This window comes from Lissotriton vulgaris, chromosome 8 (assembly GCF_964263255.1).
Source record: "Lissotriton vulgaris chromosome 8, aLisVul1.2, whole genome shotgun sequence".
Taxonomy (NCBI): domain Eukaryota; kingdom Metazoa; phylum Chordata; class Amphibia; order Caudata; family Salamandridae; genus Lissotriton; species Lissotriton vulgaris.
Window position 1 is genome coordinate 102,711,618 of NC_141696.1, and position 23,722 is coordinate 102,735,339.

Sequence of the window (23,722 nt, forward strand, 5' to 3'; positions counted from 1 at the left end):
ATCTTGTATTGTTAATGAATCATATTGGGAAATCAGAAGGCCCGTTTACAAGACTTATAAGCAGAATTCACTGAAATACCAGTTTGTAATGTCTAGAAATATTTTCTTGTGAGCATCTGCTTATTCTCTAAATGGGTTGAAGAATACCCCACCCTAAGATGTGATAGGCATGATTGTAGCTAAGCTCCTGTTGAGAGAATTAATTCCTTGGTTAGGCCTCCCTGCTTCTATTGAGGTAGATCAAGGCGCCCATTTTGAAAATTAGATTTTAAAATTGATTTGTATAGCTCTTCAAATTGAATAAAGGTTCAATTGTAGATATAGTCCTAAAAATATGGCATAGCGGAGAAGGTGAATACCATGAGGAACAAACCGGCTTGAGTGTATGCTTGCACTGGGCTGAAATGGGCATATGCTCTTCCTCTAGTCCTCATGAGTATCAGAAGCAAGACAGGTCTCTGGCCACATGAGGTGCTGATAGGGTCAACAGTGAGACTAGCTTATATTCCCTCATCTACACTGGCTTCAATGACTGATGATATTGCACTGGATCACTGCAACAGTCTAGCTGATATTGTGAAATCTCTCTCAACAGAAGAACTTAGCAAAACCAGCAAAAAAAAGAAGTTCATAGGCACTCACTGAAACCAGAAGAATGGATCTATATCAAGGAGCATGTTCTTAAAAGTTGTCTTGAGTAAATATGGAAGAGGCTGTTTCAGGTAATTATTGTGACTAATACAGCTGTGAAATGTGCTGGAGTTCTACGGAAGATCCTTGATTCTCACAAGAACAGAGCATAGGCTGTGAGTGAAAAAGTGGAGACATGAACTACTTATTCACGGAGTCAAGCTCAAAATGCCATGTGGATCCACTGGGGGGTTAGAGAAAATGTTAAAACTGATGAAGGTGGAGGGCGTTGCCTGAGGCGTCAAGATGGCGGTCGCCCTCTAAGAGTGCTCCCTACCCCTCCGTCATCAGCCTCGAATCCAGCTATCATCGGCACCGATCCAGACCTCCTTCCTGACCGTAGTGGCATCCCCATCTGGTGGCGCTCTCCATCTGGTGTTTTGGTGCCAGTCCACTGTATCTGTGGCCTCCCGTGGCTCGCGGCCTGTTGCGGCCTGTTGTTCTTGCTAGCGTGGCCTCAAACCAGTGGGGCCGGGGCACCGGGTGAGCGGCGGTGCTGAGAGGGGCCGGGGCACTGTCTCGCGCCAGGGGGCCGTACGGCGCCTGCTGCCTCTGGCCTGCAGGGGGCTCGCAGCTAGGGAGCAAGATTGGCCCGGCAGTGTTTCGAGGCCTCTGGCCTGGGATCGGCCAGCGCCTGGGCAGCGGAGGCGATGAGGACAGCCTTCTGAATGTGCAACTGGTGGGGCCGCTGGCCATGGGCTTCGGCGCAGATCCATGCGGTGAGTGGGGGGTCCAGATGACGGTCCGGATGGCGGCTGAGGTGCAGGTCACAGGCCCACCCCACCCCTGTTTCCAATTGCAAGGCCTTCTGTGGTGTGCGGCCTGTTGCGGCCTGGCTGTCCCCGTCTGCGCAACCCTGTGATTGTCGGTGCTGCAGGGGGTTGGCGGATGGCAGCGCCTGAGAGGTGCAATGCTTGCTGCTCCGGCCCGCGGTGGGCCTGCGGTCCATGGCCGATTTAGACCCAGCAGCATTGTGAGGCCTCCGGCGGGAACTCGGCCGGCACATCGGCCGGCACAGGTGAAGAGGAGGTGTTGAGAGCGAGGAGGGCCATTGAAGGGAGCTGCTGGCCATGCTGATGATCCTTGGGGTGAGTGGGGGGACTGGCTGTCAGTTCAGGCAGCAGCGTGGCTGTCAGAATTTGCCCCCCCCACCCCGTCTCCACTCATTGTGCTCGGCGGGGCCCTCTGCACCTCTGCTCTGTAACAGGGCTGATTAAGGGGCCTGACTGTGCTTTCTTGGGGAGCGGGGCTTGAGGCCGGATCTGTGGTGGTGGGGGCACTGGGCCCCCCTGCTGCCTGGGCACCCCTCTGGCGCTGTCTGGAGGTGTTTCTTCCGGCTTCTGGGGAAAGGATTGGCTGCACTGTCGGGCAGTGGCCCCCCTCCCTCCTCTACATCTCTTCTTGGGGACTTATGAGGCGCCCCCCGGTGCCGGCTTTGGAGAGTCTGGTTTCCTTGGAACCTGATGGCGATCGGAGGGGTAGGTGAGGCCTGACCCTCCCTCGGGCAAAGTCAGCCAGTTTCTCGGGTGGCGGAGGGCATTCCCTGCACGCTGGTCTCTGAAGGGTTGTTCTCCTTCAGTTGGGCCTCTGAGTGAGGTTGGCTCTTCAGACCGGGTGGTTCCTGTCTGGCCCATGGGTGGCCTTAGACTCTGCGGGTCCGTGGACCCCATGCCGGCCTCCCATCCCCCCAGGTTCTCTACTGCCACAGTGACACCAAAAGCTACCACGGGCCATGGGGAGAGATAGGGGCCCTAAGCCTACACCGGCCTTCATGCAAACCAAAATTGACCGGTTTACCACCTCCGAACAGGAACCTCCCAGGTCGGCCGTGGGGGGTCTCCCCCCTCAAGACAATGATCTTGACACTATCCTCCAGGCTATCAGAGCCTCACAGGCGTCCTTGAAGGGAAGATTGGAGAAATTAAGATAGATGTATCTCTCCTTAGACATGATCTTCGCAACGCCACCACATGGCTATCAGAAGCCAAATCCTGCATATCCACGGCCGAGGACGAAATTACCCAACTCAAAGAACAAGTAGCTCATCTTTGCACTCACCAAGAAGCTCCATAGGCGTGCGGAGGATGCGTAAAACCGGGTAGGTCGCAACAACCTCCGCCTGGTGGGGTTCCCCGAGGGGGTGGAGGCGGGCCAGGCCACCGCCTTTGTTGAAGACTGGTTTAAGTCATGGATGCCTGGCGATGCCCTGTCGACATGGTTTGTAGTAGAGAGGGTCCACAGGTCCCTGGCACCCAGACCTCCTCCCGGTGCCGCACCCCGCCCCATTATCCTAAAAGTTCTCAACTTCAAGGAGCCAAGATGACCCTGGGCCTACAATATCAGCTCCAATTCCCAGCATGCCTTTGGGTCATTTTTCAAAATAAGACACAATTCTATGACTCACCCCAGGCGGCATGGACATGGCTGACAGAGGAGCTCCCCCTCCGCCAGTGACGCGACACATCCTTGGAACCCATGGAGTCGCATCCCAAGGGGCAGAGGTCGCTGGGACGCCAGTGCTGGCGCCACACGCGGTCACGCAGGGGGCGCCACTCACTGGCACCAGCACACAGATCCTTAAGTGCGGCAGTTCCAGATCCTCATAACTCCTCCAGCTAGTCGGAATCTCCACCACGCCATAGGCACTGCTCCATCAAGACCTTGGCAGGCTCGTCCTTACCATTGGCCCAGGTGGACTCGGACCTTTCCCACACCCCCACCCTTTAAAGACTATGTAGTCAGACTCAGACGTATGCCCACCATCGGGGGGAGCACCTCACCGGGGGGCATCTGACTGTAGGTATGTCCATATGTTCACTCACACTGTTTAATGCCAAAGCATTGCTTATCCGTTCTTCTGCAGGGGTCCTCCATGCAACCAACCAGAGCGTTTTAGTTTGGTTCAGTTAAATGGGGGGGTCGACAGATGCTTCCATTTTCTAAGTATACAGTCGGGGGAAGGGAAAGGGGGGTGGGTTTGGAACTGGGTTTTTTCTTTGTTGTTGGGGGCTGAGATTGTTTGCTCCCAAGGTTTATTATGGTTCTTTATTGTTTTGCTGCACCACCATCTACACGACATTCGGAACCACCTCTATAGGGGTCCAATACACATGGTCCTTCCCACCAGTGCGCTGCCACACTTGTTCCAGGCCCGCATTTGCCGTCGACTCTCCAGGGTCAGATGAGCTACGATAACGACCTCCAGCCACCATGACTGACACACCAGCTCTGAAGGCTGCCCTCCATATTTTATCCTGGAATGATAATAGCCTGCTAGACCGCCACAGATGAACGGCTGTGTTGCGCTATGCACAACGCCTCAATATAGAAGTGTGTAGTACCACCAAGGGTGTTAAGAAGTAAATTAATCAAATTGGTACACAAGGGACATTTAGGGAGAAGCATGTGTAAAAGGAGATTAAGACAGAATTTTTGGTGGCCGGAAATGGATAGGGAAGTAGAAGAGGTAGTAAAAGATTGTCAAGCGTGCAGTAATAGTAATAGTGCGGCGTACCCCAAGGATCCTCGCTGAGCCCAACCCTCTTCAACGTCTACATGAGCCCCCTCGCGGCCATCGCACGCCAATACAACCTGAACATCATCTCCTACGCCGACGATACCCAGCTGATCCTCTCCCTTACCAACGACCCCGCCGCCGCCAGAGCCAACCTTCACGAAGGAATGAAAGAAGTAGCCGAGTGGATGTCGACCAGCCGCCTGAAGCTGAACTCGGACAAGACGGAAGTCCTCATCCTGGGATCCTCGCCCTCCGCCTGGGACGACTCCTGGTGGCCCCCCGCCCTGGGAACTGCACCCAAACCGACAGACCACGCACGCAACCTGGGCTTCATCCTGGACTCCTCCCTCTCCATGACCAAGCAAGTCAACGCAGTCTCCTCGTCGTGCTTCAACATCCTGCGCATGCTACGGAAAATCTTCCGGTGGATCCCCACCGAGACCAGGAAGACTGTCACCCAGGCCCTCGTCACCAGCCGACTGGACTACGGCAACGCCCTCTACGCCGGAACCACCACCAAGCTCCAGAAGAGACTCCAACGGATCCAGAACGCCTCAGCCAGACTCATCCTCGACATCCCACGACACAGCCACATCTCCGGACACCTAAGAAACCTGCACTGGCTCCCGGTCAACAAGAGAATCACCTTCCGTCTCCTCACCCACGCACACAAAGCCCTACACGATCAAGGCCCGAGCTACCTCAACAACCGCATCAACTTCTACGCTCCCAAACGACACCTCCGATCATCCAGTCACGCCCTCGCCGCCGTCCCCCGCATCCGAAGAACGACAACAGGAGGAAGGTCCTTCTCCTACCTGGCCGCCAAGACCTGGAACTCCCTCCCGACCGACCTGCGCCTGACCCAAGACCACCTCGCCTTCAGGAAGAAGCTCAAGACCTGGCTGTTCGGGCAGTAGCAGCACCCCCCCCCCCCCCTAGCGCCTTGAGACCCTCCGGGTAAGTAGAGCGCTCTATAAATGTCTATGATTGATTGATTGATTGATAGTGACAAGTCTAGAGTAATTCGGCAACCACCATTGGGTTGTGTAGGTGTTCCTAATCGACCCAGGGAAAAATTTGCGTTGGATTTTCTAGGGCCAATTGAGAGACTGGGTGTGAGAAGCAGATTTTTAATTGTATTGGTTGATTACCACAGTAAATGGTTTTTGGTGAAACCTGTAGAACATATTACATCTGAAGTAGTGATTGAGTTTCTGAAGAGTGCATTTTTAGAAGAAGGTATACCAAAGTGTCTGGTTACGGACAATGGAGTCCAATTGGTTTCAGGTATGATGGCAAGGTTTCTTACAGGATTGGGTATAAAGCATGAAAGAGTGGCATTGTTCAGACCACAAGCGAATGCATTAGTTGAGCAAGTTAATCGCATCATAGTGGACAATATTCAATTGTCTTTGAGCAATGGTTTAAAGTGGAGAGAGGAGCTAGACAAGATGATCTGGGCTCACAGAGTGACTCCTCATTCTATTACAGGCATATCACCTTTTGTGGCTTTAAAGGGAAGGGAACCAGCAACCAAAGAATCTCCTGTGTGGTTACAAAAGAAAGATCAGGTCTGGGTGGATCGAGAAGTAATGGAAGAAAGAGTTAGAGAGTCTCAAGAAAGGAGCAAAAATGACTATGACAGAAGGAAAGGAGTGAAAGATGTGAAAATCATTATTGGTGATTGGGTGGTTACAAATAATATGGGATTTGACCCCTCTTCAGTTATGTTTACTCTACCATGGACACTGTTATTTTAAAAGAACATGTCCATCCATTCCATGCCCACGATGTTTATTTTTTTTCCAGCATAACCCACAGCACTTATATCTGAATGTTGTACATTTTTTAGATTCCTTTTTAATTCCTTCATGTACTCTTCTTTAGATATCAGCGTGAATAACTACCTGAATCCGCTAACACCTTAATTCCAATTTCACCAAAAATAATTTTACAATGAGGTTTCTCTAATTTCTCTGTACTTTCCATCTTTATACCTTTGTTTTCATGAACAATTATTTCTTTTTTTGGCATTCCACATTCATCTATAGAAAGCATCAATTCTTCTTTTATCTCTCCTAGATTTTCTATGGTCTTTACAGTAGAACTTTGATTTTTAAATCTACACATCTTAGCTAGATGACCCTTTCTCCCACACGATCTACATGTTACATTTCTAGCACCACACGAGAGACTGGAAGCAATGTGTCCAGGACACCCACACCTATAACATGTAATTTTCCTCCTCACAACCATATTAGGTGCATAAGATGTAATAGAAGTTTTTTCATTCTTGAAATTAGTTGCGTTTGGAACATCTGCCTTTGAATTTTTTTTTAGTCCTACTTCATCCACATCTAAAGATACTACTTCTTTTTCTGAGGATTTAATATTCATTTTTCCAACGTCAATTTCTTTCAACCAAACAGCAGTTTGCTCTAGGCTTCTGGCAATTTGTACAGCTTCATCTAGTGTAGGGTCTAGAGATAAAAGTCTTTCTTTAACTTTTTTGTTTTTGGTACATCTAACGATTTGATCACGAATTAAAGATTCTGTTAAATTTTGGAATTCACACGTCACTGCTAGACCACGCAGCGTAGCTACATAAGTCACAATATCCTCATCTTGAGCTTGTGCACGGCAGAAGAATTTATGTCTCTCAAAAACTATACTAAGTTTAGGCATAAAATGTTTCCCTAGCATTTGTATTGACATTTCATACACATTTACAGGCTGTCCATTACCAATTCCTAAAGAAATCTCTGGGAGGTCATCATAGATCCTTCTTCCTTCTGTTCCTAAATGGTGTAAAAGGATCGCTTGTCTCCTCAATGGAACATATTTATCTCCACCTATAGCTAATATATACATGGTAAAAATGTTCTTCCACCTTTTCCAAGGGATACTAGGCTCACCAGGAAGTGGTAAAAATGAAGGCGGAGAAGCCATGCTCTGATCCGACATACCTGCAATTAAATTAAAAATAACAAGCTACCAAAATTAATTAAAATAATATTTTAAAATAATTATCTAAAACAACGATCTAAAATACCTATCTAAAATAATAATCTAAAATAATTATTTAAAATAATTATTCAAAATAATTATTATTTCTTGTCTTGTCCACTGTGTATAGTTTTCACTTTATGAGTCTTTCTTCTGTTTTCACAGGTACAGGAAGTGTGACTGGACAAACTTGAAGCAATCGAGAGAATCCTCACAGTGACACTGGTAAGAATGGACTGTAACTCCGTTTCTTTATTTCTCCATATTGCTGAATAAACCCATATTTTAACTTGGTACTGTCTTCAGAATGGTAATATTCATTTCGGGTACGTTTAAATACATGTATTTAATGTTCATTTAATGTTCATTTAAACAACGTAAGGTTTCCTTCACGTTTGGCTGCTCGCGCTCAACTGTTTATCATCAAATTAGAATGCACACAATGACAGCTCCCCGGTTTCCTGGCAGTCAGACGAACTTGTTTACTTTTCAATTGCACTGCACGTGATGACAGCTCTCCTCACACTTAACTTACGATCTCCTCGTGCTTGGGCAAAGTTGTTTACTTTCAATCACACTGTCTTTCCACATTTGCATTTAACTTAAAATATTCACTGCTCTTCATGCTTAGACGAACTAATGAAATATATGCACAGTAAAGATTATTTTCATTACACTTACACTGCTTACTTTCAATGTTTTAGCAGTAGATGTGTGCTCTCACGCTGGCGATAATTCAAAGGCATAAGTATATATATATATATATATATATATATATATATATATATATATATATATATATATATATATATATATATATATATATATATATATATATATATATATATATATATATATATATTTCTAAACTACCCGGATCTGTCTCAAACGACAAGATGCAAGCTTTGTTTGCACAGGAACTCCACGTAGTTATTTAGTCATGTTTAAATAACGTGGATTCATGACATAAATATTTTAAAAGGAGTTAAAGTCCAATAATAGCAGTTTAAATGCCACAATGTCAAGACTCCAGCTTCTTATAATATCCAAGTGGCAGAAAATAGTTCCTTCCTTAAATCTTCTTCTTTAAGAACAAATAAGCCTTGGTAAAATCATAAATTTACTCACAGTTTAGAAATTACGCCATTTTTTTTTCCAGGGGTGGAGGTCACTCAGTCATCTGCCCCCTGCGCAGATTGTTGCCCTCGTCGCCATGAAATGTAGTAACCACAGAGGCAGTGGTTAATGAATAAAAAGTCTTTATTCGTATAAGTACAGCTACACAAGAGTACAGCAACCTCCAGCTTCATCAACTGACCATTCTTTCAGAATCTCCCAGTGATGTCATACTATGGCATCACTGGGTTCTACAATGGGAGAAAGCAATCTCCACATTGACAAAGTGCTTCTGCTTCAAGAGACGCACCTGACCACTGCCCCTTTCTTGTGCGTTACGGCTACGATAGGGTTTGGCACTCCGGCTTCGCTCGAGGTTCTTGTGGTGTGGCTGTATTACTGAAACGCACCCTTCCCTTTGGCTTACACAAGTTATTCATGACCCACAGGGCACGTTTGTGAACGTTTGCGGTACACATGGGGGCACTCCCCTTAACCTTGTGTCCATGTCCTCACCCTCTCGATGCTCGTCACGACTTTAAAACAATCTGCCGCCCTTTTGCCTACCGTCTCCCTGGAATCCACAGGATTGGGGGCGACTTTAACGTGATCTCCACCCCGCTTCTCGACTCGACAGGCCCTCCATCCTCCTCCAGGCTGGCGCAAGCGAAACAGTTAACAAACTGGGCTAAATCCCTTGGCCTCTGCGATGTGTGGCGAATCTGGCACCCAAACTCTAAACAATTCACACACACCTCTGCTGCACACCAGACGCAGGCAGGTATAGATGCAATTTTTCTTCTGTCTACGGACTGCACCACCATCCAAGATGTCCGCATACTCCCGAGAGGTATCTTCGACCATTCCCCGCTGCTCCTTAGTATAGGGGCTCCTCCCCCTTACTCACGCCCAATGTGACAGTTGAACGCCTTGTTTCTTCATGACAAGGGCTTCAAGAAGTTAGTGGGACTGGAGTTGAAGCATTACTTCATCATCAATATTGGGTCGGTCCCTTCCTCAGGTACCCTGTGGGAAGCTGGTAAGGCTACTATTCGTGGATATGCCAAAGGCCACGTCCAACGGCAGCGGTAGGCCCAGATGTTGCACATCACTTCACTAGAGGCGCAGGGCCTACGCCTCGAGCATTCCCCCTCCGCAGATGGCGATACTGATGAAGAGTGGCGCCTTACGAATATTCGAAATGAAATCAAGCATCTCTCCCTGGAGGCCGCCAAGCTCTTGTGGAGATCATCTGTGAACAGAGTTTATGGTTGGGGGGGACAAAAATGGCACAATCCTGCATAGGCTTGCCACGTATCCCAGAGTGAACCGTAGTATTCCAGAGATATTGGACCAAGAGGGGTCGTCACAATGATCCCCGGTGGCAATGGCCGGCACATTCGCCACCTTCTACTGTCAGCTCTACACCAACCGGACCCCGACACGGTGGCTCCGTAAACTGCTTGTTGCGAGGGTGCCCACCTGTCTCCGCTGGACTCTACTGCCCCAGCAGACCTTGACCACCCAATTCTCGCATGACGAGGCTATTGCTCACACCTCCTCTGGTAAAACTCCTGGCCCAGACGGCCTCCCCCAGGAATACTATGCAGTATACTGTGAGGCCCTCATGCCTCGCTTGGCAGATCTGTATGCCGAGGCCTTGGAGAAAGGTTCCTTCCTGCCCGAGACAGATATGGCTACTATCGTGGTCCTTCCAAAGTCACAACCGCCATCACCCCACTGTACTGACTATCGGCCCATATTTCTTATTAACACGGACGTTAAGCTGTTTGCCCAACGGCTCAAGCCCTATCTTACCAATGTGGTTTCATGCCCCAGCGAGGCACCGGACACTGTCTCCGGCGGCTGCACCTGGCCCTGGCTCACCACCAGGTGCTCCCCCCTTACTTGGCACTCCTTCTTATCGATTTTGAGAAGCCGTTTGACTCCGTGGACTAGACATACTTAGATGATGTCTGTGGTTCCGTGGTTCGCAAACTGGGTTCGATGGTTCCGAATCCATTCAATAAAAATAGTCAGAAATGGACGATTTTGGTGTTGGCAGACCGCAAATGGCGAGTGTAGCGTGTCTGAGTGTTTTCGTATGAATCGATATAGGAGAACACTCTCTATTCAAGGATTTAGTTTGAACCTCCGGGTTCCAATTTTGTATACGGCAGCCATTTTGTGTGGTTGCCCTAACATAGGCCCGATGACTGTGGCCGAACGAGTCCTTGAGACACGTACGCCTTAGCTGACTCCTGGGTGACCTGGCGGAACCGACTCCTTGCCCGAGGCTGACCTCGCTGAGCCAGTTCCTTGTTCAGCAGCAGGCTTGATAAAGATCAAAGAGCAGGACGTGCCCGAGTTTATGGTACACTGCTCCCACCTTTCTATTTCCTTTCCAATCTGTTTCTGCCTTTCCTTTACCACATAATCACTGATTTGGGTTGAAGGGTTTATGATGGGTTTGTCCGGCCTGATCGAACAGGAAACCGGGAATTTGCTTGGTCATTTCTGGTGGGCTGGACAACGGAAAATGGGATTGTCTTTGACTGTCGTCATTCGCTACTTTTGAAATGTTACACTGTCGTTGTTCAGTTTGTATGTACCGAATGTAAATTTGGAATGTTGCCTGAGGCTTGATTTTTGGCATAAAAGACCATGCTCCGCTTATTGAATTTGTGCAGTCTCTGACGAACCACCTGTGTGTGCTTCGTAGATCTCTGTTCCTGGTTGCAGCCAATAAACTTTGGTCTTTGACGTCATCAAGAAGTATCCTGTGTCTCTGTTTGCCAAGACAGGGGAACTTGAAGGTATCAGGCGTTCTCCCTGACGCCGCTGGTTTCTAAAACCCGGTCCTTCAGTTGGCGCCCAACGCGGGGCGACTTCAGCGGTACCGGTCCAAGCCAGAGGTTCGTGAGAAGCTTCGTGTGAAAATTCTGGAGGAAGGCCAGCCACTTCATCGACCCCTGTATGTCGTCGTGGTCCGAAAGTCTTTGCTGCGAGGTTTCCCGCTTTCCGACGGCTATGAAGGACTGCTGCCCTGACTGTCACCCTGTTTTGGAGCCTTAGACGTTTGTAGAGCGAGACGATTGACGGGTCTTCTTGTGACGCCATCGACATTTCAGTTAAGTATAAGCGGAGCGTCTCCTAGTCCTTAGTTTGTTTGGTATCCTTTATTGGATCGCTTTGATTTGGTACCTGCAGGACCCAAAGCCAAGGGATTCGTGTATTCACTAGACGATTGTTTTACGATTCCCCTTGTTGTTTGACGCTAGACTAGTGAGCAAGATGCCTGGTTTTAGCAGTTTTAGAAACTTGTTTAGTGGTGGTTCAATGAGGGACTCCCGGTTAGAGGATTCGTGTCCGGTTCCTCCGATCAGAACTCCTACATACAAGTTGTATGTGAAACATGGTGTGGGCCCTATTAGTTATAATGAGATCTGGGTAAAATATACGAAGAGTGACGGTGTCCTACAGTGGCCCCGTTACGGTAGTTTTGAAACTGAAATTCTAGATAACCTCGAGGTGAAGTTGTTCAAGAAGAAAGCCCGGCCGGCGATGTTTGACTCTTTCCGCATATGGTGCAAAGAAGCCAAACAGAAAGAAATGAAATTAGCGAAAAAGAATAAGAGAAGTATGTCAATGGTGCAAGCTGAAGAAGAACAAGAAAGTGAACAGATGCTTAGAGTGAGGAAGTTAGAGGTAGATAGATGCTACCCAGTCTTGCTGTCTAAAGAGCAGAAAGACGAGAAAGATCTTGCGAAAGATCCTTTAATGTCGCATTTGTTAAATTCACCGCCACCTTATGCGCATAATGCTACGGCACCACCGCCACCAGTCGTGGCTGTGCAACTGCTGGTTGTTTTGCCTCCTGTGATTCCTCCACAGCCAGCTCCTTTGTTGGCTACTGTTCCTTTGGCGCAGCCTCCTCAGGGGCCGCCAACTTTGTCTTTTCCTGCTACTACTGCTTCTATGTCTGTTCCGACTTTGGATTCTTCTACTACTGTCTCGTCTCCCCTTGTTCTTCCGACTACTCCTTCTCCTAGACAGCGGATGACTGCTGCCTTTTCTGGTTTTCTGACTCCTTAGTTGGGACAATTGGGTATGTCTCCTGTGAGTGAGTGTAGACAGTCGCGTAGTCAGTTGCCTGATACGGATGAACAAATTGTTTTGGATCACATGGCACATAGATGGGTTACGTACACGTCCCAGTACGATCTTGAGGGTATTATGGATGTTTTCCGGCAATGGGAAGCACCAAAGTAACGTTATGTTTTTGAGATCATGTGTACGTTCCTCCATGAACAATGGACGGACGAAGTGGGTAAAGCTCCTGAAAAGTTGTTCCGACTGCGTTCCGAGTTTGCAAAAGGAACAATTGTAAGTCTTCTCGACATCGAGAGAGCGGTGTCGACGTTATTGTCATTTCGAAGTAATGTTCCTTCTGAACGGCTGCTCGAGCCTGATTCGTCAGTTAGGAGACAAGCGCGTCAGTATCCGATGCGAGAGGTTCCTCCGGTTTGGAGGCCTCAAGATGGAGCTGTTGCTGCGCACTTTCAGCGAGTGTGGGTACATGTTACATGGAAGCGTGCAGAAGTTCTAGCGCTTAAGCAGACTTTGCCTGATCCGCAGAAGAATCCTGCGGGATATTATAAAGAGCTTACGCAGACTGTGAGTTTGTGCATCATGAATTTGGCGGACATAGATATGTTGTTTGGGAATGTTGTTCCACAGCCCATCTGGAATGTCATTCGACATACGGATCATGATAATGAATTGGGTGATTCGTGTGTGAACCTTGTTGCTGCAAATGATAGACAAGTTGGAGGTGCTAAGCCTGAAAATATCATTACAGAACTTCCTGGTAGGATTATTACTTTTATGAAGACTCTGATGCCTGAAGTACGTGTTAATTGGGACAAGTTGTCTGCATGTAAGCAGAAGAAAGATGAGACTGTGTCAGATTTTTTCTCGCGTTTCGAAGAAACTTTTGTCGATCATAGTGGGCAGGATATGGCTACCGAGGGTGGCCAGAGATTGTTCGTCGACAAGTTTGTACACAATCTTCTTCCTGAGTTATGCACTAAGTTGAAGGATTCTGAGAGTGCTTGGCCTGTTTCTCCATCAGCGCAGATTTTAGCTACGGCTCAGTACTATGAGAATAGACGTAAGGATGAGTTAGAGAAAGCGGATTAGAAGACTAAGGAATTGAAGACTAAAGTTCTTCTACAACAAGCTTATCCGCCCGTGTTAATAATCAGCTCGATTATCAGCAACCTCAACAGTATTCGAGAAACTCGCAAAGGGACGAGACTTCTCAACAGTGTATTCTGTATGGCCCTAATCAGTGTGCGTATTGTAAGGAAGAACGTCACTACAAGAATAGTTGTCCGGTCTTGCTGCAACGAGCAAATAGTGCTCCTGGTGTGAGAGGTAGAGGTGATCAGCAAGCGCCTAGAGGTAGAGGTCGCGGACAGAATGGACGTCCTTTGCCTCCACAGAATTCGATGAATAGTTTTGACCAACAGCAGAACTCGTCTGGTAGGACAGCACAGTACTACGTAGATGATTACTACGTTGAGGGCGATGAAGCACACGGTAATGATTGTTAGGACTGCCATGGACAAAGAGAGGGAGTTGTTTCAGTTCCAGTAGATCAGAGTGGACCTTATGTTGAAGTGATTGCATCAGGTGTGTCAGAGCCTTTTCTGCTAGACACTGGTGCTACGAAGCGTTCTATTATGCATTCTAAACTCCCTGGCGCACCTTTGTCTGGCTTTAATAATGTTTCTGTAGGTTTTTCTGGCGCCCCCGTTACGATTCCGATTTCTGTTCCATTGCCTCTTTCTGTTGGTCCTCGTGGGTTTGAAGCACCCCTTCTTTTGACTACAGGTTGTAATGAGAATTTGCTGGGATTGGACTTGTTGAAGAGATTGTATGCGACTTTGTATTGTTCTCCGTCAGGAGTACATCTTACCTTGGGTGAGAATGTGATCTCTCTGATGTATGTGTCGAAAGATTGTCTTCCATCTGAATTGTCTTTGCTACCAGATTCATTGAGGGCTACGGGTCTGAATGATGTGGGCCTGTTAGACATTCCCCCATATGTTGTGACACTGAAGGCGAATGCTACGTTACCGCGCATTCCACAATATCGTATCTCGAGTGATGGTGAGCGTGCACTTTTGGCGATCATTTATGATCTGATTGACAAGGGTGTTGTTGAAGAGACGCGAGGTAATGTGTGCAACAGTCCTGTTTTGCCTGTCTTAAAGAGGACTGATCCTTCACAGCCTCCTGTATATAGATTTGTTATCGATCTTCGTGAAGTGAACAAAATTGTCGTTCCACAATTCCCTGTTGTGCCTGACATTACTGTGTTATTGACTTTGATTCCGGCTTCTGCCACCTGGTTTTTGGTGATCGATTTGAAGAATGCTTTCTTCAGCATCCCCATTGCCATGGAGAGTAGGGACATCTTTGGATTCTCTCTAGGAGGACGAAGTTTCCGCTTTAAGCGCGCTCCTCAAGGCTATTGCGGGAGTCCATCGATTTATAGTCAAGCTTTAAAGACACAACTTGATTTGTTGGTTTTACCTGAAGGTGCAGCTCTTATTCAGTATGTTGATGATTTGTTAGTTGCCGCCGATACTGAGGAGATTTGCAAGAATGCTACTGTGTCCTTATTACGCCACCTATCTGATTGTCATCACAAAGTTTCTCTCTCAAAACTGCAATTTTGTCGACAAGAAGTTACCTACCTAGGTCACCTCTTATCGAAGGAGGGAAGGAAACTGACCCCAGAAAGAATTCAAGCTATTGCGAAAATGAGTGTTCCTACGACACAGAGAGAAGTACGTGCGTTTGTGGGTATCACGTCGTACTGTAGACAGTGGATTCCTAATTTTTCATTGTTAGCGAAACCTTTGATAGCTCTTACTGTTAAGGATACTCCAGATCCTATTCCTTGGACTGACGAATGTCAGAAGAGCTTTTCTGAATTACGCAATGCGTTGTGTTCGGCTCCTGTGTTGGGTACTCCCGACTACAGTAAGCCTTTCACACTGTATGTCCACGAGAGAGAGGGATGTGCATTGTCAGTTTTGACTCAGCAGTTTGGCGATAAGCAAAGCCCATGTGCGTACTTTTCGTTGACTTTGGATCCTGTAGCTAGAGCGTTGCCAAGTTGCTTGAGAGCCACAGCGGCAGCGGCTGTGTCAATTCGACAATCTGCTGGTTTGGTTATGGATAACACGTTAGTGGTTATGGTTCCACATGCAGTGGACACTTTGTTGAATCGCACCAAGACACAGCACTTAACTAGTGCTCGGTTGTCAGGGTATGAGCTTACACTGTTAGCGAGTCATGTGCACATAAAAAGGTGTAATACCTTAAACCCAGCTACATTGTTGCCGATTTCGCTTGAGACAGATGACGATAATGAAGAGCAGTACGATTGTTTTCTAAGAACCGAAGAAGAGACGAAAGGGAGAGTAGATCTCCGAGATACCCCTCTTCCTGACTGTGATGATGCTTTGTGGGTTGATGGTTCGTGCTTTAAGTTGCCGAATGGTGATACGACTACAGCATATGTTGTAACGACTTTGCATACGGTTGTTGAGGCTGCACGTATCCCATATAACTCAGCAAAAGCAGCTGAATTGATCGCACTTACGAGAGCATGTGTGTTGGCGAAAGGAAAACGTGTGAATGTGTACACGGATAGTCAGTATGCGTTTGGTGTGGCTCATAGCTTTGGACGTTTGTGGCGTGAACGTGGATTTTTGACATCGCATGGGACGAAGATTCAACATGGGCAACTGGTGAATGAACTTCTTGAGTCTCTTACGTTACCATTGCAAGTAGCGATTGTGAAATGCAGTGCCCATAAAAAGGTTACGGATGATGTTGGTCGTGGTAATGCGTTTGCGGATGAAGTTGCGAAAGAAACTGCTAGGAATGTGATGAGTCGAATGTATGTTGCGGGTCCGGCGAGATGGGTTCCAGAGAAGAGTATGTGTGAAGATACCATTGAGAGTGTGAAATCGATTCAAGGTGAGGCCACAGTGAAAGAGTTGAACGAATGGGGAGAAAGTAAGGGCAGATTGGATTCGAATGGTTGTTGGACTGATTTGTCAGAACATCAGAGATGGTTGTTGCCTAATGCGTATGTGCTTCCAGTTGTTACAATGGCTCACGGAATGGCACATATTAGCGTGAAAGGGATTTGCAAGTTGTTGGCTCCGGTTTGGCAGAATGTGGGAATTCCTAGATGCGCAGAGAATTTGGTCAAGAACTGTATGGTGTGTTTGATGCATAATCCTGGTAAGGGAACTCCAACACCAGCTGGTCATTTTGCTCCTCCTACGTATCCGTTCGAGGCTTTGCAGCTAGATTTTATCCATATGGAGAGATGCAACAACTTGAAATATGTGTTAGTGGTTGTTTGCTCCTTTTCTAGATGGGTAGAAGCTTACCACCTTAGGACAATACTGCTTTGTCCACAGCGAAGGCCTTGATAAAAGAATTTTTCCAGAGGTTTGGAATGCCGAGAATTATCTGGAGTGATAACGGGAGTGAATTTGTGGGTCAAGTTATGAAGAGAGTGTGTCAGGGTCTCGGGATTAGGCAGAAATTCCACGCTGCAAATCACCCCCAATCAGCTGGTTTAGTCGAGTGCTATAACGGCACTCTTAAATTAAAATTGTCTAAAATCCAAGCGAGCACTGGTTTGCAATGGCCAGATGCCTTGCCATTAGCACTTCTGTCTACAAGGATGACTGTGCATTCACCAATGGGTTTGAGTCCGTATGAGGTTGTGTTTGGTCGCCCGGCAAATATTTGGGCCGTGCCAAGACCAACGAGGTTCAGTGACCTCGAGCATCCTGTGTTGCTTGATTATTTGCGTGAACTGACAACTAAAATGAGTGTTTTACGCCAACAGGTGCATGACAGTCTTCCACAAGCTGCAGAAGATCCAGGGCGCTCCATCGAACCTGGATCCTGGGTGTTTGTACGTAACTTTCAGCGAACCAAGAACGAACAGCCTCGCTGGACGGGGCTCTACCAAGTACTTTTGTCAACGAGATCTGCGGTCCGAGTGCGAGGCAAACGGAACTGGATCCACGGATCCCACACCAAAAGGGCACCTTTGCCTTTGCCTTACGATAAGTGGGTCCAGGAGGGACTTGCAGACTCTGAAACAGAAGTTGTCCCACGGTTTATACCATTCAGCGATGCTCGACTGATTGGAACGAACTCAGAGAAAGAGAGTGATAGAATTCTGCAAGCATCAGTACCTCCTGCAGATCGATTGGATACTACAGAGCCTCACCTTTTGTTTGCTGATCAAGAACTAGCTGGAAAGAATCGCTATAATTTGAGATCGAGAGTTACGGACAAATAATAAAGACTAATAAAGTTTGATGATTTTTTTCCTGTTTGCAGGTTAACTCTCCACCAAGGATCTACTCATTTTTGTTTTTCTTGAACTGCCATCCGGTTCTCGCTGCTAGGGTCGCGGTTGCCATCAGTCTTGGGAGTGCAAGCCTGAGACACTAGGTCGAGGGTTCTGTTGGCCCGAGGCAGCCTTCCTGGGTTTAGCAGAGGCACTTCTGAGCAGAATCAACCTTCCACCGCGGGCAGCACATTTAGTTTAGGATGGATTTCTTTGAGTTGGAGAGACCTGTACGGACACTGACTTTTAGAAAACGTATATGAAAAATAATATCGAAGAAATGCTTTTTGATACCATGTTTACTTTTACTATTGAGCTTCATAATATTTATAGCTGGTTATGTAACATTTGTTTTTAAAATGACGTTTAATCCCACTGTGCAACCTACACCTTCACCTACTATTTCTTCTCATTCTTTCCATCCTTTGCCTGAACATGAGGTAGTCAGATGATTGGAATTTGCTAACAATTCCTTCATTCAACTTCTGCACCAACACCAGTTAGTGATGAATATGACAAACTGTTGGATTTGTGGTTTGATGCCTCATACAACCGATAAGGGTATTCCTTATTTAGTTTTGCCCTTTAGTTTAAACGATTCGATTTGGGCTTATAGAACGATGTTTATTTATGCCCATAGTGTTTACCCCCAACGTTCATTGAAAGATAACCCAAAGAACAGTGCTATAGTCAAAGGCATTGTTGACATGATTAGAGGGATTAGCTCGTATGAGACTATTCCGAAGGATGAGACACTAGCCTACATTGGTTGGAACGTTACTGGATATGGAGTTAGTCTGAGTGTTAACCAGCGAGCGAAGAGTTCTCCACCGATTTGGATAGTGCCCCATCGGGGCCACTATTGTTTGCAGGGCAACATCAAGAATCCGAAGGCACAGTTAGGGAAGAGTGTTTGCGCTGAGACTTCTGTATTTGCGTCTCAGTCTTCCCCAGCATTCCTAGCTGCTAAGGCTACCTATTTTGTTTGCTACGACAAAGCTTATACATGGTTGCCCCCCGTCTTCTCGGGCACATGTTTTGTTTCCTTTCTGTTACCTCCCACTTTTACAGCTGCGACAGATTACCATAAGACAAGAGTTGCTAGAGGTGTCTTTAGCCAAGAAGACACTGCAGAACAAGAACTGGGAGATTTCTTTAAGGGTTTTCTGCCGTTTTGGGGACCTATGGCTAACAGTAGGAATATTCGGCAGTTGACGAGAGTGGTTGAGTCCACCATAGTCGAAACTGCTGGTGCCCTTGGTAACCTGACTGCTGAGCTCCAGTCGGATAGACTTATGACACTTCAAAATAGAGTTGCCCTTGATGTTATTCTAGCAGATCGAGGTGGAGTTTGCAAGCTGATTCAATCAAGCTGCTGTGTTTTCATTCCAGACAACGCTCCATCAGTCTTTCAGGCCATTTCCAAATTGCATAAAATCTCCGATTCTGTCCATTTGGACACAGGAGATTGGTCTTTGATGGGATGGTTATGGGGATTGATATCCACTTGGGGTTGGAAGATTTTGATGGTCATTGGGATGGTCTTAGCAATCCTTTTCATGTTCTGTGTCTGTGTACAGTGTGCTCCTGCTATTTGTGGCCTCTGTGCTACTTCGTGTGCAAGGAGACCTGTCCAGAGAGAGGTACTAAGTAATAGGATGATGCTACAGCAACATATCGATGATCTGATGAATATAGATCCGGATTCAGATTAACATGGGTTTGGGTCTGTTGCCTATGATAGGGCAAAAGGAGGGTCTGTGGTTCCGTGGTTCGCGAACTGGGTTCGATGGTTCCGAACCCGTTCAATAAAAAGAGTCCGAAATGGACGATTTTGGTGTTGGCAGACCGCAAATGGTGAGTGTAGCGTGTCTGAGTGTTTTCGTATGAATCGATATAGGAGAACACTCTCTATTCAAGGATTTAGTTTGAACCTCCGGGTTCCATTTTGTATACGGCGTCCATTTTGTGTGGTTGCCCTAACATAGGCCCGATGACTGTGGCCGAACGAGTCCTTGAGACACGTACGCCTTAGCTGACTCCTGGGTGACCTGGCCGAACTGACTCCTTGCCCGAGGCTGACCTCGCTGAGCCAGTTCCTTGTTCAGCAGCTGGCTTGATAAAGATCAAAGAGCAGGATGTGCCCGAGTTTATGGTACACTGCTCCCACCTTTCTATCTCCTTTCCAATCTGTTTCTGCCTTTCCTTTACGACATAATTATTGATTTGGGTTGAAGGGTTTATGATGGGTTTGTCCGGCATGATCGAACAGGACACCGGGAATTTGCTTGGTCATTTCTGACAACCGAAAATGGGATTGTCTTTGACTGTTGTCATTCGCTACTTTTGAAATGTTACACTGTTGTTGGTCAGTCTGTATGTACCGAATGTAAATTTGGAATGTTGCCTGAGGCTTGATTTTTGGCATAAAAGACCATGCTCTGCTTATTGAATTTGTGCAGTCTCTGACGAACCACCCGTGTGTGCTTCGTAGATCTCTGTTCCTGGTTGCAGCCAATAAACTTTGGTCTTTGACGTCATCAAGAAGTATCCCGTGTCTCTGTTTGCCAAGACAGGGGAACTTGAAGGTATCAGGCGTTCTCCCTGACGCCGCTGGGTTCTAAAACCCGGTCCTTCAGCCCTCATGCCTCGCTTGGCAGATCTGTATGCCGAGGCCTTGGAGAAAGGTTCCTTCCTGCCCGAGACAGATATGGCTACTATCGTGGTCCTTCCGAAGTCACAACCGCCATCTCCCCACTGTACTGACTATCGGCCCATATTTCTTATTAACACGGACGTTAAGCTGTTTGCCCAACGGCTCAAGCCCTATCTTACCACATTGGTCCACCCGAACCAATGTGGATTCATGCCCCAGTGAGGCACCAGACACTGTCTCCAGCGGCTGCACCTGGCCCTGGCTCACCGCCAGGTGCTCCCCCCTTACTTGGCACTCCTTCTTATCGATTTTGAGAAGCCGTTTGACTCCGTGGACTAGACATACTTAGATGATGTAGCATGCGAGCTTGGTGGATACCACGTGATACACTTCTAGAGAAAAAAGTAAGACCGTAGATGGACAGACTTGTGTGTGTATCTACATTTTGTCCTACTTCTAACCAATTGAAAAACATTATCAATAAAAATTGGCATTTGGTCAAACATTTAGACAAAGCCCTGTCACAGGTCCCTCTATTTGCTTTGAAGAAGGAGAAAAGTATTGCAAAACCATGAGGTATGTGCGGAGTTACCCAAGCCTTCAAAGTCAACACTTAGGGATTATGTCGGCCTGGCACCAGTGAAAGGACACCATAAATGTGGGTCCTGCTCATGTTGCGAGCAGATAGTGGAAGGTTCAGTATTTTCTCATGAAGGGATACATTGGAAACATGAATCATTTACCAATTGTAAGTCCAAAGGCGTAGTGTACAGAATCCTCTGCCCATGCCCAAAACTATGTGGGAAAAATGAGCCTGGAAATCCGCCAAACAGTGCCGCAGCATAAATCCATAATTAAGTGGAATGCAGAAAACGCTCCTCTAATCAACCATTGGAAAGCAAAAGGGCACATTGAAAGAGATTTGAGATGGACAGTTATCTCCAAAATAGAAGCAGATTCATGAGGTGGCGATATAGATTTGCGACTATCCCAATGTGAAGCCATGCTTATCCTAAAATTCAATACTGCGATCAATGGGTTAAATGGAGTGTCTGAACTATATAAATTCTGAACCTTGACAGCGTCATGGTGTTCCTTGTATAGAGGTTTCCAGTATTTCTCTGAAGTAACAGCTTGGCAGCTCTATTCTATTGATCTATACTCTATAATGTGCCATAAACGTATAAACACGGTCACTCGACCATGCTTAGTGTGCTACTAAGGCTCCCTATGGGGAGCCATCTTCATGTGTCCAGAACGTACGTCTGTAAAACCCGATTTTGGGCTGAGAAATAAATAATTATTTTACTATCGTCTATCCAGTCTTCATAAAAGTCCTGGAATTGGATTGAGCCACTGTCACCTATGGGGAGCAAGTATTAGGTGTCTAGAACGTACGTTTTTACTACTCAAATGTGGGCTGAGGATCAATTTTTCACTATTCTTTATTCAGTCTCCACTAAAAGTCCTGGAACTGGATTCAGCTACTGTGCGTTTTTTAGATTGCCAATATCGGTCTTTCAATAAAGTTTTAGAGTGAAGGTTTGCGTCGTCACGCCTAAGCCCTGTTAAAAATGCATGTCCCAGGAATCTTAGCACTCCCATAATCCCCGGGGAGAGTATACGTCAGACGCCCTGAATTCCTACGCCCTGGCAAGTAAACGGAAGATAAACGGCTGATTAATTTCCAAGTTAATAGGTATGCTGCCTTGCAAGTGTGTTTCCCCAAGCGGTCTTTAATCCGTTTAAATACTCCCACTCTGTGGTGTTATATTTTACCACTTTGATACACATTGGCTGAGTCGACATGCCATTGTCTTTTCAGAGAGTCGGTTTCACTCTTCTGACGTGCATTGGTGGGAAGAATAATCAAGTCCAACGAGGTGGAAGTGCCTCCGGATACAAGTATTTTGGTATGTGACCCAGTCTTATTGATGTAATTATCCACCATGTATGCCTGACTTGGATTCTCTAAAACACGCACACCCCTCCTTATGTTTCCAGAATTGCTAACGAACAGGAAGCTTTAACAATACCGTTATTCAACATGGAAATTTGATTTTTGTGGATGACGGACTTAGAAGCCGCTCACCCAGACACCACAGTGTAAGCCCATTTAGATATATACGGATGTGGCCTACTAGCACTTTTAGTGACGTAGTTCTGTTAAGTTTATGCTTTATTTATTATTTCACTAGCTGTACCCGGCTACGCGTTGCTGTGGCTCAGTCTGGTTAAATGGAAGAGAAAGAAAAGAGTAAGCGCACGTTTCTAATATGTTTAATTTCACAATGCTTGTGGGTATACAATATGTTTTTGTCCATCCTAATATCTGTAGACTATTGTCTATATGCCTCCCTAGTATTTGTTGCGCAGCAACCAAATCGATAGGGTCTGTTCAGGTTGCAAAGTGAACCAACTCCTCGCCCCTCCCTCCACCCACTTCCCGGTCTGCCATTGTGACACTAACTGTCCATCATAATATATGTAGGCTATTGTCTATATGCGTCCCTTGTATTTGTTGGGCAGCAACCAAATCGATAGGGTCTGTTCGGCCTTTCGATTAAAAACGCGCGTATTTGACAAACGCGTATTCTAATCCAACGTTGTGAATTTATAAACACGTGCTAATGTTGCAAAGTGACGAACTCCTCTCCCCTCCCTCCACCCACTTCCCGGTCTGCCATCCTGACACCAACTGTCCAGCCTAATATATGTAGACTATTGTCTCTATACGTCCTTTCTTAATGTTGCCAAGTGAACCAACTCCTCCCCCTCCCTCCACCCACTTCCCGGTCTGATGCGCTAATGTTGCAAAGTGAACCAACTCCACCTCCCTCCCTCCACCCACTTCCCGGTCTGCCATTCTGACACCAACTGTCCATCCTAATATATGTAGACTATTGTCTATATGCGTCCCTTGAATTTGTTGCGCAGCAACCAAATCGATAGGGTCTGTTCGGGTTGCAAAGTGAACCAACTCCTCCCCCCTCCCTCCACCCAATTCCCGGTCTGCCATCCTGACACCAACTGTCTATCCTAATATATGTAGGCTATTGTCTATATGCGTCCCTTGTATTTGTTGCACAGCAACCAAATCGATAGGGTCTGTACGGCCTTTCGATTAAAAACACGTGTGTATTGGACACGCACGTATTCGAAACCAAGGTTGTGTATATCTAAACACGTGCTAATGTTGCAAAGTAAACCAACTCCTCCCTCCTCCCTCCACCCACTTCCCGGTCTGCCATCCTGACACCAACTCTCCATC

The 23,722-nt window shown here is 46.8% G+C and overlaps 2 protein-coding genes across 2 annotated transcripts in view; both read right to left on the reverse strand.

Annotated features, from left to right (window-relative positions):
* LOC147693535 (ecto-ADP-ribosyltransferase 5-like) overlaps positions 1 to 23,722 on the reverse strand; it is a 323,762-nt gene that overhangs the window by 199,176 nt on the left and 100,864 nt on the right. The gene's annotated exons all lie outside the window — the stretch shown is intronic.
* On the reverse strand, positions 6,101 to 7,174 carry LOC147693536 (uncharacterized). Its single transcript, XM_086933572.1, has one exon. It carries the CDS (start codon positions 7,172 to 7,174, stop codon positions 6,101 to 6,103), a length of 1,074 nt encoding a protein of 357 aa, XP_086789698.1.

Excerpts from the sequence above, each read along its gene's own strand:
- LOC147693536 (XM_086933572.1), bottom strand. The coding sequence starts at position 7,174 with ATGTCGGATCAGAGCATGGCTTCTCCGCCTTCATTTTTACCACTTCCT.